This window comes from Gracilinanus agilis, chromosome 2, assembly GCF_016433145.1.
Source record: "Gracilinanus agilis isolate LMUSP501 chromosome 2, AgileGrace, whole genome shotgun sequence".
Classification (NCBI taxonomy): Eukaryota; Metazoa; Chordata; class Mammalia; order Didelphimorphia; family Didelphidae; genus Gracilinanus; species Gracilinanus agilis.
The window spans coordinates 5,533,333-5,550,625 of NC_058131.1; the positions used below are offsets into that span (position 1 = coordinate 5,533,333).

At 49.3% G+C, this 17,293-nt stretch overlaps 1 protein-coding gene across 1 annotated transcript in view; it reads left to right on the forward strand.

Moving 5' to 3' along the window:
* The window catches only part of NBAS (NBAS subunit of NRZ tethering complex), a 141,176-nt gene that overhangs the window by 26,785 nt on the left and 97,098 nt on the right, over window positions 1–17,293 (forward strand). The window contains exons 10-13 of the mRNA XM_044663007.1: window positions 3,027–3,165; window positions 6,394–6,462; window positions 11,300–11,428; window positions 13,941–14,004. Of these exons, the coding sequence (XP_044518942.1) occupies window positions 3,027–3,165; window positions 6,394–6,462; window positions 11,300–11,428; window positions 13,941–14,004 (401 nt within the window). The remainder of the gene's footprint in view (window positions 1–3,026; window positions 3,166–6,393; window positions 6,463–11,299; window positions 11,429–13,940; window positions 14,005–17,293) is intronic.

Here is a 17,293-nt window from a genome sequence, read left to right on the forward strand (position 1 = left end):
TTTAGTATGGAGTCCAAATTTCTATTAATTTCTGCTTTTTCAGGAAGACCAATGATTCTCAAATTGTCTCTTCTACACCTGTTTTCTTGATCTGTCAATTTCTCATTGAGATATTTTATGTTTCCTTCTATTTTATCAGTCTTTTAACTTTGCTTTATTTGTTCTTGCTGTCTTGAGAGATCATTAGCTTCTAATTGCCCAATTCTAGCCTTTAGAGACTGGTTTTCGGCTATAATCTTTTGGTTTTCCTTTTCAATCTGGTCATTTCTGGTCTTCAGTTTACTCACTTTCCAATTGCGAAATTCTATCTTTTAAACTGTTATTTTCTTGCCAGATCTCTTCCATCTTTCTCATCATCTCAGATTTGAACTCTTCAAGAGCTTGTGACCAGTTTTCATTTTTTTGGGAAGGTTTAGATCTGATTATTTGTTGTTCTTCTTTGCTGTTTGCTCTGTTGTCTGGATTTTCTCTGTGTAAAAGTTGTCAAGTGTTAAAGATTTCTTTGTGTTGATTTTTCTCTTTTGGGGTTCTTCTGAATGGCTTGCCATTGTGAGCTGAGTGCCCTTTCAGGTTTATCCTCACACCCAGGGTCTCTCTTCGCTCTTTGGGCTCCTGAGGTCTCAGGTCTAGTCGTTCTCAGGGTCAAGACTCCTGGTGGCCTCCTTGCTTGTTCCTCTGCTCTAAGCTCCTTTAACAGTCTCAGGGTGCTGCTTCCACAGTCGTGCACCCCACTACACTGTGTCCCCGCCCAAGGTCTGCGCCATTGCTCAAGGTCTGTGTTCATAGTCCTCACATTCTTTAGCCTCTTGGGGTCTTAAGTCTTGCTGCTCTCTGGAGCAGGCCCAGGTGATCCCAGGTGGCTGTCGAGGACTTAATGAATGCCCTAAACTTGCTCTAACTCTTTTGTGCTGGCTTTGGCATTGTAGGTGGTATGGGGGGAGGGAGTTGCTCATCTCACGTTTTAGTGAGAGCTTTCAGCCCCTTATAGAATGGAAATGCCTCGATTCCACGTACCTTCAATGCTGAGCCCTGTTGTGGCGTCCTTTCATTTGTCTGGATTTGTTTTTATGTCCTCTTGAGGAGTCCTATATGTGTGGGTTAGGAGAGGTTAAGCAGCTGCTTTTTACTCTGCCGCCATCTTAGCCCTCTAGTATAATATTAAAGAAGAGTGGTGATCAGGGGCATTCCTCCTTTACCCTTGATCTTACTGGGAAGGATTCTAGTTTATCCCTGTTATAGTCTTACACATTTTTTTCTGATGATCCTTCCTTCTCTGTATTTGGCTTCTCTCGAGGGTGTGCCCAGGGGCAGAATCACTGCATCAGATGGCACATATAGTTTAGTGACTTTGGGGACAAAGTGATTTTCTAGAAGGGTTGGACCGCTTCACAGCTTCCAGCCTTGCATGCAGGTTCCTGCCTCTTTAGACCCCAGTAATAAATATTGTTTCTCTCTGGTTATCTTTACCAGCCCAGTGAATGTAAATTCAGATTTGTTTCCGTGTACATTCTCCTACTTTTGAACATTTTCTGTCAGATTTCTAATAGCATTTGTGTCTTCTTTGGTGAATGGCTTTTCCATATCCTTTGTTTACTTCTTTTTTGGGGAATGGCTCTTGTTCTTACATGATGTGTTGATTTAGCATTTTGGATAGCAGACCTTTATTAGAGCATTTTGCTATAGAGGTTTCCCCTGGGGAGTTTTCCCCCAGATCATCCTAATTTTGCTTGTGTAGAAGCAGTTAACATTTATGGAAGCAGCAGTGTCCATGATCAGTGCTATCCCTTGGGGAGTTGAGGATGCTCCCTTTGTTAGGGCTGTTTCTTCTTCCTTTCTCCCTCTTATTATGATACGGGCTTCCTTGTCCGCGTCATTTGTGCACCTTTTGGAGTGCATCTTCTTTGGTGTGTGCTGCAGGATTCTAGTCTGAACCTCATTTCCACCAGATGGCTTTCCAGTTCGTCTTGTGTCAGCAGTTGGTGCCATCTACTTTCTTTAACGCTGTGCCGCTTATTTAATTATTTCTGGCTTTTTTAACTTAATCTCTTTCTGTTGATCAGCATTTCCGCTTTCTAGCCACGGTTCCTGCTCTGTAGCAGAGAATGCACACTGTCCTCGGCACGCCAGCCCATTGGGTAACTGAAGGTCCAGCCCCCCTGTCTTGTCTGTGGGGCATCCTCCCCCGTCCTGCATCTCTGTGCCACGTGGCATGAAGTCTCTTCATCAGCCTCTCAGTCCGATGCCCGCTGGGCTGCTCTTTCTCGACTAGAGGCAGTTCCAGGTACTCAGTTCTTTGTTTGCCTCAAACCTTCCATTTAAAAGGTCCAGTGAGGAAGAATTGTAAGCGGAGGATTGGATTGTTCCACAGAGGGCTCCTCAATTGAATATTTTCTGGTGGATGATTCATGAGCTTTTCCGAGCACGTCCTCTTCTCCAGGGGTGCTGTTTCTGGGAACTATTAGCATCTTGCTAAAAATGGGGGAAGCCACGTCAGTGAATCTTGTGCCTGATTGCCGGAGCAGGACAGTCGTTGGATTAGGGCATCCCCTGGTGCCCCCTGCCCATTTCCCAGCATCCTTCTAGTTTGTGTGACCAAAGAGGGAACATGTGCACGTTTCTCGTGGAGGCGGGAGGGCGGCAGGCCTATGGTGTCGCTGGCACAGGGTGCTTCTGGGGGGGCTTTCCTTAGTCCAGTTCTGGCTGCCTGTGGGCCTGCGAGGAGCTGAGCGCCCCACGAAAGCTCCCCTTTTGTGCTTTCTTGTTCTGCTGGCTGAGCTCAAGGGAGCCCCGTGCTCTACGTGTTGGGACAAACGTCTTGCATCCTTTCCGTGGGGAGGTGCCGTGGGGCCCGCGTGGGGAGCCTTGGGGCGAGAGGAGGGGGCCCGCTCCAGGCCTTCCCTTAGGAGCGGCTCCTTTGGGCCTTGGGCTCCCGCTTACCTGGTGCCTCCGGGCTCCGTCCCATTCTGCTCGCCCGCCCTCGAGTGTTGGCGCGGATGCCCACGAGGCTTGTTTCTCCTTCTGTCCAGGCTCTTGCTGGTTGGCGGCTGTGAGAGTGACGAAGAGGGCGCCTCGAAAGCCCGCGCGTTGGGTCTGTCTGCCTGGAGGGTCCTGTCCGGGTCTCCTTATTACAAGCTGGTCAGCGGCAGCGGGGACGGCCTTGCCGCGGTAAGTAACAGCCTCCCGCCAGGAGCCCCAGCGGGGCAGCTCGGCATCTGTCGCCCGTCACGTTGGGTCAGAATCAAGCTTGTGACACCTCCGGGTTATCAGATCGCTTTGGGGGACTTTGTTTCTTGTTCCCCGTGTGTGGGTGATGCCAGCGGCTTGGTCCCTGTGGCTTGAACAGACCCCCCAGCTTGAGGCAGAGGGGCTAATGGGAAAAGTGCCCCGAGCCTGTGATGATGTAGCCATGCCTGGCCTGGGGCTGGCGAGGAGGCAGCGGCCACAGGGCAGCCGGGCAGCCCCCAGCCTGGAGGAATGAACCGCTCAGCTGCTGCTCCCACAGGAGAAACCCCCCTCCTTCCGCCACTTTATGAGCACAGCCCGGGGGACCCCAGAGGGCCAGGAAGTGTGCCAGGCTCGGGGAGGAGAGGGATGAAGACCAGGATGAAGAGCTCGGCCTCCCCTCAGGATGGCTGCATTCCGCTTCCATCAGACTGGCGTGTGGGCATCGACACGGACCAGGGCTGGCCACTAGCCTTCTGCTGAGTGAGGCTCACGCCCCATCCTGTCCCGTCCCGTCCCGTCCCAAGGCCTGCTGCTTTTTTGGTGTGGACGCCCTGTTCTCTGGTGCAGATTGCGGCCCTTCCATGTCTTGGGAGACACTGAGGTGTTGCTCTGGTCCCCAGAGATACTCCAGCTTGTGGCTCGTCCTGGAGCTGTGGACCCTTGACCAGGAGATGCAGTGTCCTTTCTTGGCCCTGTCAGAGAGTGGAGCCGGCAGGAGGAGGAAGACAATGAGGCTTTGGAGATGCTCGAGCAGGAGATGGACGAGCAGACTAGACACTCAGTGGCTGGCCTAAAGTCATCAGCATTTAGGAAGCACCTGCTGGGTGCCAGGCCCTGTGCCGGGGCGGAGAGTACAGAGAGAAACCAAAGGCAGGCCCTGCCCTTGGGGAGCTCCCAGCCCAGTGGGGGGCACGGCCAGAAGATGCTCTGGGTGACCAGGCTGTGGACAGGGGACAGGAGAGAATCCACAGAGGGAGGCAGGCACTGGACGGAGGAGGGGAGGAGGCTGGGCCCCAGCATTTTCTAAGAGGAAATGCCCCGGGCAGTGCCTGGGTGTTGGGCTGTGGGATGAATGAGCCGAGACATCCTGCACCATGGCATGCACTAGAGCAGTGATTCCCGAAGTGGGTGCCACCGTCCCCTGGTGGGTGCTGCAGTGATCCAGGGGGGCGGTGATAGCCACAGGTGCATCTCTCTTTCCTATTAATTGCTATTGAAATAAAAAAAAATTAATTCCCAGGGGGCTAAGTAATATTTTTTCTGGAAAGGGGCAGTAGGCCAAAAAAGTTTGGGAACCCCTGGTTTAGAGTGTCTGCAGAGATGGGGGAGTTGTGGCCTGCTTCCTCCAGGCTCGTCCTTCCCTCCTTCCCGGTCTCCTCTCCCCGAGCCGGGCAATGGTCACCTCGTTTGTCAAGCAGCTGCTGTCACCTTAGCCTGCCCTGTTTGTTGGAGGGACGTCCTTCAGGGCCCTCAGGCGGTCTCAAGCCTTTCTTTCTGCCGAGGCTCCCCCATCGCTGGCTGCCTCCAGCCGTCACCCTCCATGGCCGGCTCTGGGACAGGGCGGGATGGTCCACTAGCCTGGCTGTCCTGGCCCGAGTCTTCTTAGCCCCTTAGATGTAGGGCCTCGCCAACATTCCTGTCAAGCTCTGAGGTTTTCGGGGAGCACTTCAACCTCTCTTTGGTCCTCATGGTGCCCTGCAGGCAGGGGCTCCCTTAGCTCCATTTACTGACGAGAACCTGGAGGCTGAGTGGCGACTTCCCGGTCACTGAGCTGGATTTGAACTCGGCTCTTCCCAGGTTTTGATGCGGCTTTCTGGCTCTCTTGCCACTGGAGGACGTGTTTGGTGGTTTGTGTTCCTGGCAACATGCGGTTTTTGGTAGCCAGAGTAATGGGGAAAAAGGGTTTTTTGGTTGAATATTAAAATATTGGTTGCCAGAGTAAAAATCCCCAATTAAGGAATAACCTCAAGTCCTAATTGACTTTTATGGAAATTTACAATTGAGGAAGAAGAAATAAGGAAATAAGAAGCTAACACAGTAGATAACGAAGCAAAGCTTCAGTCACAGAGTCTATTAAAGGGAAGTTCAGGAAGATTCAGTCTTTACACTCACCACATGGAATTCCAAAGAAGACTTAAGAACAGTCTCACTGAGGTCTCAGCGTCCCAGCCAGCACTCCTCCACCGACCAGCAGAACCCCTCACTTATTCAGCTCCCTCCTTTTAAAGGGGTCCCTTATGCGTCACTTCCTGTGCCTCCCTCCTAGTTTGCATGTCCAGTCACAATAGCCGCTTCTCGTAGTACTGCCTGGGGGCAGTCAGTGGATTCTGATTCGCCACCCACTCTAGCACAGGTGGGTTACAGACCACCCAAAAATGGAGATGTTTTCACCTTTGGTGTTTAAATCTAAAGATGGACAGTGTAGACTTAATCTCATTATCACACTGGGAAGCCCTTGGGAGGTCTGACCGCAGGGGCTCATTGCCTGACCGAGGTGGGGGGGCTCGTGTCCGTTATGCGCTTATGTAAAATGAGTAAATCCAAAGCAAATGCTCAGCCCTTACAGGGGCGGGGCAGGGGAGGGGGGAGGATCAGAGTCAGAGGAGCCTCTGGTCCACCTGTGCCCAGACCATCGCCCTTCCATGTCTGCTCAGGGAGCCTGGGAGGGGCGGCCGTCACGGGGAGGACGTCAGCCTGTCGGTCAGTGAACGCTTCTTAAGGACTTACTGTGTGCCACACACAGTAAACCTGCTGGGCCCTCAGAGCCCCCAGCCTCAAGGAGCTTCCCGGCCCAGGAGAGGCCGAGGAAGGGCACGACAAGGGCTGAAATCTCTGAAAAAGATCCAGGGTTTTCTGTGGGAGTCAGGAGGAGGCCAAGGAGGGAAGGGGAGGCCCCCTCCGGCCCTCATAGGCTGGCGGCCCAACTCCGGACTGGGCTGCAGTTTAAGTCCTGCCTTGGATTTCCTGGAGGTGCCAGAATTACCCCCCTCACCCTCCAGGACAGTTGTGAGGAGTCTCGGGGGCGCTTTGGGACATGACATGTGGTGGTCTGGGAGACCGGAGCGATTGACCAGCCGGCCTCGTGGCAGGGGCTCCCCTCGGCCGCCCGATGGGCCTCGTGCTGGGGCCTGCACTCATCGTCTTGCGCTTTTTGTGCTTGTTCCGCAGGCGCCAAAGAGGCTGGGGCTGCTGAGGCTTCTGAACACGGTGCTCTACAGCCGACAGGGACAAGAGCAGGTAAGACGCCGCGGCCCCAGGACCGCCGTGTTCTCGTGGGGGCCCCCGGCCTTGCTCTCGGGGCGCAGGGCCCCTCCTCAGCATCACTGAGGGTTCGGGGTGTGCCCTGCACAGGGGCGCCCTCACCAGGATTGCTGAGTCTCGGATGTTTGGGCTCTACCCGGCTCTCTGACTCTCCCCCGGGCCCTGCCTCCCGGTGGTTGAGGATTTTGCCTGCTTTAGCTCCACTGTTCCCTCAAGGCTCAGCCTGAGCCCCGGCTCTGAGAGGCTTTTCCCAGGCATTGGTGTTGTTCTCAGTGGCCCCCCAGAAGACCCAGGATCCCAGGAGAGCCTCTCCCAGGGTCTGCTCCTCTTGTGCCCAGGGAAGTGACCAGGCCTGGCCCCAGAGTAGAACATAACCTGGAGGAGAGCCTTCCCCGGGGCCAGGTACTGGTCAGTGGGAAGTGGCTAGTGTGCGGCAGATCCTGGGGAGGCAGAGCTGGGAGGGAGGCCCGTCCTGCTCTCACGGAGGGGGTGCAGGCGCAGCGTCCAGAAGGAGACAAGAGGCATAAGAGGGTCCCGCATGAGGACAGCCTGAAGGCCGACTTTGGGGACCTCCAGTGCAGGAGAGCAGGTGACCGCTAAAGGAGCTGGACCGGCCAGCCGCCGCCATGTTGTGAAGGGCACTCAGGGCCCAACCAAGGAGTCTGTGGTTGGTCCGGCAGAGCGGCCAGATCAGTGGCTACTCCGAAGGCCGAATGTGGGGGGAGTCCTGGACCCCGTGATCTTTGTCATTAGCTCGGGTAGAGGCTCCTTTCGGTTCAGCACCCTTCCTCTCCTTGCTGGCAGGGCCCTGCCTTTGCTCTCAGACGTCTGCTGTGGGGGTGGGCCTGCTGCTGGGAAGACTTGAGTTGGAATCCTGCCACAGAGCCCTTCCGGCCAGAAGTCCTCGGGCACAGCTTCAGAGGGGAGGGAAGGGACGTCTCCTGTACCCGGCCTCTCAGATCGCCCCAGGGGATCAGTGTGTTCTGTTCTGGCATCCCAGGTTAATAAGAACCTCCACAAGCTGGAGAGGGACCAGAAGAGGCCTGGAGGCCTGTCTTCTGAGCGTGGGTTGTATGGACGAGGCCAGTTTAGGCCAGAGAAAGGAAGACTTAAGAGGGTCCACGAGTGATTTCTGTGTCCAAGGATTGGGGAAGACGGGTTTAGTGGAAGAGGGATTGTGCTGGTTTTGTTTGCCCCGAGAGGTAAGCTGGTCAGGGGAGGTGGGGAAATAGGACGTTATGAGGTGAAATTTAAAAAAGATTTTAAAAAATCTTAATCTTAATTTTCGACTTTAAAAATATATTTTGTTTCTTTTTATGATCTGAGATCTGCCGCTGTACCTTCCACCCGTCTACCTTTACCACAAATTCATTACAAACATGGAGAGTCCATCTAAGCAGATTTCTACATTAGCCATGTCCAGTGGGTCTGGGAGTGGGTGGAAGCCTGGGTTCTCCTCTCCCAAGCTCCTGCCCTGACCATTCCCCAGTCTGCAGCCCTCCTGGAAGTCTCCTGTTGAAATGGCCTAGAAAAGAAATCTTTAGACTTTCTGGATTGCCCTGTGAGGATCTGGGCTGGGGCATTTGAAAACATTTTTTTGGCTTTCTTTTTTCAGTTACTCTTAGAAATGATATTTGGCAGCTCTTTTCTGACCTTTTGGGATTCAAACTATTTCCCTTCTTCCCTCCTCCTCTTCCCTGTAGATGGTTATACCAAAGCTTTCCTGTGGCATTCCCTGTGCTGTGACAGAAATACATATTACAAAAAACTCACGAAGGAAAGAAAGTGAAATATGGCATGTTTGATGTGCAAACTCCAAAAGTCCCTGCTTGGGCTGTGAGAGTGCTTTCTTGTGAGTCCTTTGGAGTCCTCTTAGAGGCTTGCTTGCTTCTGCTACTGTACATACTGTTCTCCTGGTTCTGCTCACCTACCCTTCTATCAGTTCATAGAAATTTTTCCAGGTTTTTCTCTTCCTTCCTTCCTTCCTTCCTTCCTTCCTTCCTTCCTTCCTTCCTTCCTTCCCCTTAACTTCTGTGTATTGACTCCTTGGTGGAAGAGTGGGAAGGGTGGGCAATGGGGGTCAAGTGACTTGCCCAGGGTCACACAGCCTGGAAGTGTCTGAGGCCAGATTTGAACCCAGAACCTCCCATCTCTAGGCCTGACTCTCCATCCACTGAGCTACCCAGCTGCCCCCATCCAGGTTTTTCTGAAATCATTCTGTTTGTCATTTCTTATGGCTCAATCATATTCCGTTACAACCCTATACTACAGCATGTTCAGCCATTCCCCACTTGATGGACAGCCTCTTAGTTTCCAGTTTTTTTGCTGCTACAAAGAGTGATGCTAAAAATATTTTGGTGCAGGTAGGACCTCTCTCCCTGTCTTTGATCTCTGGAATATAGACCCCGTAGAAGTATTGCTGGCTCAAAGGGTCTATAGAGCTTTGTGGTCCTTTGAGCCTGGTTCCGTATTGCTCTCCAGAATGCTTGTATCCGTTACCAATAGTGTATTGGTGTCCCAATTTTCCTGTGTCTCCTCCAGCATTTATCATTTTCCTTTTTGGTCATGTTGGTCGATCTAGTTGGTACAAAGTGGTATTTCAAAGTTGTTTTAATTTGCATTTCTTTTATCAATAGTTTATTCAGAGCATTTTTTAATATGACTTTGGATAGTTTTGATTTCTTTATCTGAGAACTGTCTGTTCACATCCTTTGACCATTTGTCAGTTGGGGAATGCTTTGCATTCTTATGAATTTGACCCAGTTCTCTGTGTATTTGAGAAGTGAGGCTTTTGTCAGAGCTATTTGGTATAGAATTTTTTGGGGTTCATTTTCTAGATCTGTTTGGAGAAAGTTTTTGGAGAGGAGCTTGCATGCTGTTCCTTAATGCCCCCCATCTTGGCTCTGCCCATCTTAAACTTTCAATGGAGAACAATCATCACTTAATGTTTTAGTAGGAAAAATAAAAGCATCTTTCCCCAGTAGGTGCTGGGTCACCCTCTTATAAAGCTCCCATAGCCTTTTTCTTTAAAATACCTGGTAAGGCTGGCGGACTCCAAGGTGCAGAAGAGAGAACTGTGGTAGCATCTGTTGCCCAAGACCACCCAGCTTGGGGGAAGGGCTTGAGCTGCCCAGGGTCCTAGCTGTCAGTTCTTGCTGCCTTTCCACATGTAGGCTTTTACTAAGCCCCACCACTGGGCTCTGTATCTGGACACATTTCCAGAAAGATCGGATGAGACCCCAAGCTTCAAGAAGGTGATGGTTTAGCTAAATTTAGTAAATAAACAACTTGAACAATTAACTTCCACTGGAGGGGGGTGCCTGGGAAGCAGATGCAGAGGAGAGGGGGCTGCAGCCTGCCTGAGGGCCATTACTCAAGGAGGGAGCATCACGAGGTCAGGTTTTTTTTCTGGACTTTTAAAAGTCATTGAACCTGACTGAGAAGAGAGAAGAACCTTAAACAAGTTTGACTTTAGCTTCAGCTTACATGTTGGACTTAAGATTCATTGACTCTTCACCATGGGCCTGAGCAGCCACATGGGAAAGCTGTCAGGACCGTCTGGCCTTGGGAGGAGGGAATCTGTGTTTGTGGAGGACAGGGAACGGTGCATCCCAGCAATCTTTTTTATTTTTATTTTTATTTTATTTATTTTATTTTTTAGAAAATTTTTTTCCCCTGGTTACATGATTCATGTTCTTGTTCTCTCTCCCCCTACAACCCCGTAGCCAATGCGCATTTCCACTGTTTCTTCCAGTGTCGTCGATCAAGACCTATTTCTATATTATTAATAATTGTTCTAGGGTGGTCATTAAGAGTCTACATCCCAAATAGTGCCTGCATCAACCCATGTGTTCAAGCAATTGTTTTTCTTCTGTGTTTCCACTCCTGTAGTTCTTCCTCTGGATATATGGAGAGCATCTTTCTCATAAGTCCCTCATAGTTGTCCTGGGTCATTGCACTGCTGCTAGTACAGAAGTCTTTTATATTTGATTGTGCCACAGTGTATCCAGGCCTGCTAAGATCTAATTCAAATGCCCCACCATTACCTCTGCCCAACTGGCTTATTCCGCAGGAAAGAGCGAGTACCCATCAAGTTTTCCCTATTTAAGCTTCTGTTTACGTTGGCCCACATCACCACGTAAGACTGGAAGCCCATTGAATCATGGGAAATAGAGTTCTCTAGTCCCCTAAGCGTCCACAGGGAGTTTATAGCATGGATATGAATATTAATACTCCATGAACCCCAAAGAATCCCAAATTTCCACTAACTGACTTTCTCGCTTCAGGGGTGTTTGGCTTTTGGCTGTTTCTCAGTATTACCACTTCCCTAGTGAACTCATGAACCCCTTAGACTGGAAGCCCTCAATCTTCTGAATTCTCCAGGCCATCCTGATAAGCCCATTAGGCCACTGTAAGATTAAAATTAATATCCAGTAACTCCTAGTATTATATTTTATACGATTTATTAATAATCACTTGAAGTAGGAAAAATACAAGTATAAAAGTAAAAGCCTGAGTAAAGACACATGAGAAAAATTCTCTTGCCTCTCACCTCACTCCACCTCCACCAGCTGCATTTCTAGGAGACGAGAGCGAAAGGTGGGGCTACATCAAAATATATCCTCCCTTTGTTAGCATGTAACGTGAGAAGAAACATGGGAAGCTGGGAAAGAGAGTTTCTGGGGAGCACATTCTAACTGTACACTTCCTTAGGTGGTTGGGGTGGCTAAAAAGAAAGGAGGACATATGGATATATGGTTGCATGCTCTTGACTTCCCTTGACTTCATCCTTGTATCTCCCACTCTTGGCCAGGACGGGATCTACAAGATGAGCCTCTCTCCCGATGGGACCATCCTGGCCACCATTCACTTCTCAGGAAAGCTGAGTTTCTGGAGCATCCCGTCTCTCAAACAGTTAGGGGAGTGGAGTCAGGAGGAGCAGGTAACTCTCTTTCCTGTGATTCCTCACAGGCTCTTCTCCTTGTGGGCTGAGTGTGGATGGAGACACTTATTCCCCACATGCAGGATTTAATTTGAGGTTATCACTAATTTCTTCAGTGTCAGTGAATTCTGGCTTTTGAGCTGAGATGCTGAGCTTAACCCTGATCTCTTCCAAGATCACTGGGCCAGGCTGTCCTGGGCTGTCCTGGGCTGGGCTGGGCTGGGCTGGGCTGGGCTGGTTTGGGTCCTGCAGAGAGAACAAATGGAGGATTTAGGCATTTAGACGTAGCCCCTGCTTTAGTGGAGGGGTTGGCTTTTTCCTGAGAGGCCACCTGCAAAGAAGAGGGGTCTCCTATGGCAAAGATTAAAGGCTGACCTGTGCCTGCAGACATCTAGAATCTTAGGAGTGCCCCCATCTGAAGTTCCAGACTAGAGAAGGATACCAGGGATGGCCAAGGACTGGAGCTTGTTCTTCAAGATGTACTAGCTGACAAGGCCCTGGATTCAGGAAGGCATTCTGAGAAATGGTGGTTCCATTGAGAGTTATTAAGGGGAAGTTCAGGATCCTCACCTTACTGCGAATGTGCCATGTATGGTCCTTGGTGGGCTGCAGACACAGACCCTCAGGCCTGAGGACACTGATGATGATCCCTAGGCATTTATATAGCAATTTAGAGGGTGAAGGAGGAAAGAGGGGCAGAAGGCATCTGATTTAAAGTGGAGAAGAGGGAACCCATGGTGAATGGCCTCCATTCTTTTGTACAAGAGGGGATAGTGTCATGGGAGGTTCAAGAATGGAAAAGGTTTGGGAGAGCCACAGTAGAGAATGGGAGATTAAGTGAGTGAGGGAGGTATAATGGGATTGCCTAGCCACGGGGAGGGCCTGGATTAACTTGGGCAACAAAAATTTGTAGTGGATCCAGGCAGAATGGGTTCCATGATTGAACCACTTGGGTTCAGCTGCACTTGTATAGGAATGGTGTCGACGAATGGTAGAAACCATCCAAGGCTGGGGCTTGACTGGGTTTAGTCAGAGATATGATGAAGGCGTCAAAGGTTCAATTGAGAGGAGAACAGCATATAGTTGGATTGGTTCACTGAGGAGGTGAGATGGGAAGAAGAGGGGGAGAGTGGCTAGTGTAGGGGAGATGGCCAGGGAGAGAATTTTTGTTTAACATCCTTAGCTTCTGTCTCAGAATCAGTATTATGGATTGGTTCTAAGGCAGAAAAGCAGTAAGAGTTGGCAATTGGAGTTTAATGACTTGCCCAGGGCCACACAGCTAGGAAGTATCTGAGTCCAAATTTGAACCCAAGACTCCTGTCTCTAAAGGCTTGGCTCTCTATCCACTGAGCCACCTAGCTGCCCCTCTTGGGAGAGAATTGAGAGGTCAAGAGACTGGAAATCACAGTGTAGGTCAGCGGTTCCCAAACTTTTTTGGCCTACTACCCCCTTTCCAGAAAAAATATTACCTGGCGCCCCCTGGAAATTATGAAACCATTTATTGAACTCAGAATAGAATATTAATACAAAAATATAAAAAAAGTGTGGCCATCACCGCCCCCCTGGATCGCTGCAGCACCCACCAGGGGACAGTGGCACCCACTTTGGGAATCACTGGTGTAGATGAAGACTAGGATTCGGTAAGGGAGGTCAGAGGAATAAGGGAAAAGCCAATAAGTGATGGTCAGATGAAAGGACTTCAGAGTCCTCGTACATTTGTGGGTTCTGGCAAGGTCCAGGGCATGGCCGACCTTGGCTGTGGCTGACGTTGGATGGAGAAGTAGCTCATGGCAGGTGAGTAGGCTGAGGATCTGGGTGGTTTGGCCCCTGGAGGGAGAATCGATGGTATGTGGAAATCCGCTTGTTGAGGGCAGGGGCTGGGGAGGAGAGAAAGACTTGGAGCCAGGCGTCAGTCTACTTGAGGAGTCTGTAGACAGCAGCCCCCAGGTTTCTGATTGGGTGGCAGATAGGAATGCCTGGCACCCAAAGGAACAGGTTTCTGAGTGAAGGAGGGAGGGGGAGGAGCTGGCAGTGACGTTGGGGAGCAAGATGTGTTCCAACTCGTGGCCACTCTTAGGGAGCCAAGATGAACAAGCGAGGGGGCAGCCAGTCCTGGAAAAGCCTAGTGTCTGTCGTCGGCAAGACGTGGGAAAGAGTTTCAGGCTCTCTCGACACCTCAGGGTGATTTTAGATGTGTATCATGACAAAGAAGTCATTTTGTTGAACTTTCTAAAAGCTTGTGGCATCCTTTTGTCTTTATGACTTTATCCCCATTTTCCTCTTTGCCACTGAACAGGCAGATGAATGTAACTTTTGGATGAATTTTAAGGGGCAAGAAGGGGCCTTTCCCAGGGTTTGATCAAGGGTCAAAAGTTCCGAGTGAGTCAGACTGATATAAGAAAAGCTATTTTAGCTACCCTAAGGTGCCATTTTTAAGGGGACAAACTGGTAAGGCCTCCAGGCTTGTCCAGCGGCAGCCTCTGTGTGTAATGACTGTGATTTTTATTTTTAGCCAGGTTATGATGAAATCAACCCCCACTGGAGGCTTTCCACTGAGAAAAGGAAAAAAATCAAAGGTGAGTCTTCAGACTAAGAGCACGTGGGAGGGTGGGAGTGGTACCCAGCCCTCAGGGCCTCAGCCTTGTCCCTGGGCCCTCTGGCCTAAGCAGGACAGGCCACCTTCTACTGTGGCTCAGCTTCTGGAGGGTTTCCCAGAGTCTCTGCTACACAGACTTGTCAAAATCAATAGACTGTGTCTGAAATTTGGAAAGATTCATATGGATTTATTCAACCAGAAAATTTAACAGACTTTTATCGAGCATGTCCTGTGTGTCTCAGGGACACAAAGATTGCTGGAAGCTGCTCAGGAAGGAATCACAGTCTGATGGGACAAGGGCAGCTGAGGGCAGGACAGACAGAGGCGAGATTATAAAACAGATAGGTGAGGGCAGAGAAGTCCGGCAAAGAAGCCCCAAGAACCTGGAGGACGAGTCGAGTCAAGACGGTGCCCGCAGGCCAGGACCCAGCCGAACTCTCCCAACATTCCCCTCCAAAGAACTTTAAAAGAACGCCTCAAGCCGAGTTCTAGCATGGCAGAGCCAACAACAGGTCAAGCTTAGGAGGCTGGCAGGAAAGGCCTGTCACCTGGGGCCAGGCACAGACCTGGGGCTATGGGCCTTGAAGGAGGCCTCCAGGGCGGCAGTAAGAGCAGCAGCTTGGGGAGCTCTCAGCCGAGAGACAATTGGTCAGAAAGAGATTGTGGGGACCCTTTGTTGGCTGATGGGTAACTCTTCCCGGGAGGCAGTTCTAGGGTAGAGGAGGGCTTGCGGCATTGGAAGCAGAGGCTCTCGTCACACTTTCCGGGCCAAGAGGAGGACCGGTGCTTCTGGCTGCAGGCGAGTTGGGCCCAGAGCATGGACCAGGAGACCAGTGACCACCTCTCTCCCTGGATCACACTGCTTGGAAGCACCAAAAACTTGCAGATCCCCAGCACTAAGCACAAAAAAGTCTGATGCTTGGGTCAGGGCCTCCCCACACTCGGATGAGCCCAGCCCAACTTTAACATAAAGTTCAAAATGGAAAAACTTTAAAGAATGAGCAAAAAAAAAAAACCCTCCCAGAAAAACAAAACAACAACTTCACCATGAAAAGCCACAACCGTGGCAGGGAAGACCAAGACACAAGTGCAGAATAAGAAAACCATGTGAAAATCAGCTACAAAGAAGCAAAACCTCAAAGAAAAATGCTAATTAGACCCAAGCCAAACAAAAATTCCTAGAAGAGCTAAAGAAAGAGAGAATTGTAGAGGAAAATAGGGAACAGAAATGAAAGTGGTGGATGAAAATTATGAAAAGAGAATTAACAGCTTGATAAAAGAAGCACAAAAAATAGATGACACAGTGGATAGAGTGCCAGGCTTGGATCTGGAGGACCTGGGTCCAAATCTCACTTCAAGTACTTCCTAGCTGTGCGATGCTGAGCAAGTCATTTAACCCCCATTGCCCAGCCCTTATGTCTCTTCTTCCTTGGAACCGATACTTAGTATTGATTCTAATACAGAAAGTAAGGATTAAAAAAAAATTATTGGGCCACCTGAAAGCTATGATCAAAAAAAGCCTAGACATATTTCAAGAAATTAAGGGAAACTACCTTGATAGCTTGGATCCAGAGGCTAGAATAGAAATGGAAATAATTCACTGATTACGTCCTGAAGAGATCTTAAAATTAAAACTCCCAGGAATATTATAGCCAAATTTTAGAACTCCAAGGTGAAGAAGGAAATATTATAAGCATCCAAATATCATGGAGCCACTGTCTTAATCACACATGATTTAACATCTTTCATTAAAGGAGCTAAGGACTTGGAATATCATATTTCAGGAGAAAAAAGAGCTAGGATTACAACCAAGAATCACACACTTACAAAATGGTTACCGGGGGGGGGGCAGCTGGGTAGCTCAGTGGAGTGAGAGTCAGGCCTAGAGACAGGAGGTCCTGGGTTCAAACCCGGCCTCAGCCACTTCCCAGCTGTGTGACCCTGGGCAAGTCACTTGACCCCCATGGCCCACCCTTACCAATCTTCCACTTATGAGACAATACACTGAAGTACAAGGGTTTAAAAAAAAATGGTTACGGGGGAAATGGATTTTTAATTAATAGAAGATTTTCCAACATTCCTGTTGAAAAGACCAGTACTGAATAGAAAATTTGGCCTTCAAACACAGTATTCAAGAAGCATAAAAAGGTAAAAATGAAAGAGAAATCATAAGAAACTCAATCATCATTTACATTCCTCTATGAGACGATGTTACATGTAATTCCTAAGAATATCATTTAAATTAAGGTGGTTAGAAACTGTTTACATTGGCAATGGGGACAGATATGAGTCAGTTGTGTTATGATCTGAAAAAATGAAGGGATGAGAAGAAGAGATGCACTGGGAGAAGGGAGAGGTAGAGTGGGAAAACTTATCTCACAAGGAAGAGCTCTGTCAGTGGAGGGGGAAAATGGAGGATGAGTGTGTAATGCTTGAACCTCAGTCTCATTGTAATGGGTTCAAAGCACACACACACACACACACACACACACACACACACACACACACACACACACACACACACACACAGAGTTGGTTATAGAGCCCTCTCCTGCCCAGCAGGGAAATAGGAGGAGTGGAAGGGCATAAGGCAAAAGGGTTGGGTGGAATGACCAAAGTAAGAATGGATAAAAGAGGCAATAGTCAGAAGGAAAACAGACTTTTGAGGAGGGTCAGAGTAAAAAGAGAAAGAAGGATCAACACGAGAAAATGTGATGGAGAGAAATATACAGTTAGCAGACATAACTGAATGTAAATGGGATGAGCTCACCCATAATAGAGAAGTGGATTGCAGCGTGGATTAGAAACCAGAGTCCAACAATATGTTGTGTACAAGATAGACAGAAGGACAGCCTCCCTCCCCCCAGTACACACACACACACACATCCACGTGTACACATCCCCAGAAACACGTCTAGAGGTGTGTTCCACTAAAGGGCTGAAGCAAAATCTGTTATGCTTCCACCAAAGTAAAATAGGGAAGGGTAGCAATTATGATCTCAGACAATGTAAAAATGGGCCCATTTAGAAGAGAGAATGAAGGAACCTGCATTTTGCTAAGAGGTACTCTAGACAGTGAAGTCCTAGAAAACATTTTTACAGGAAGTTTCTCTGATAATCAAGGTCTCTGCTCCAATGTATAGGGAATGGAGTCCAATTTATAAAAATAAGAACCTTTCCCCGGCTGATAAATTATTAGGAGATATAGACAGGCTATTTTAAGAAAAAATTTTCAAAGATATCTGTAGTGGTATGAAAAAATGCTCTAA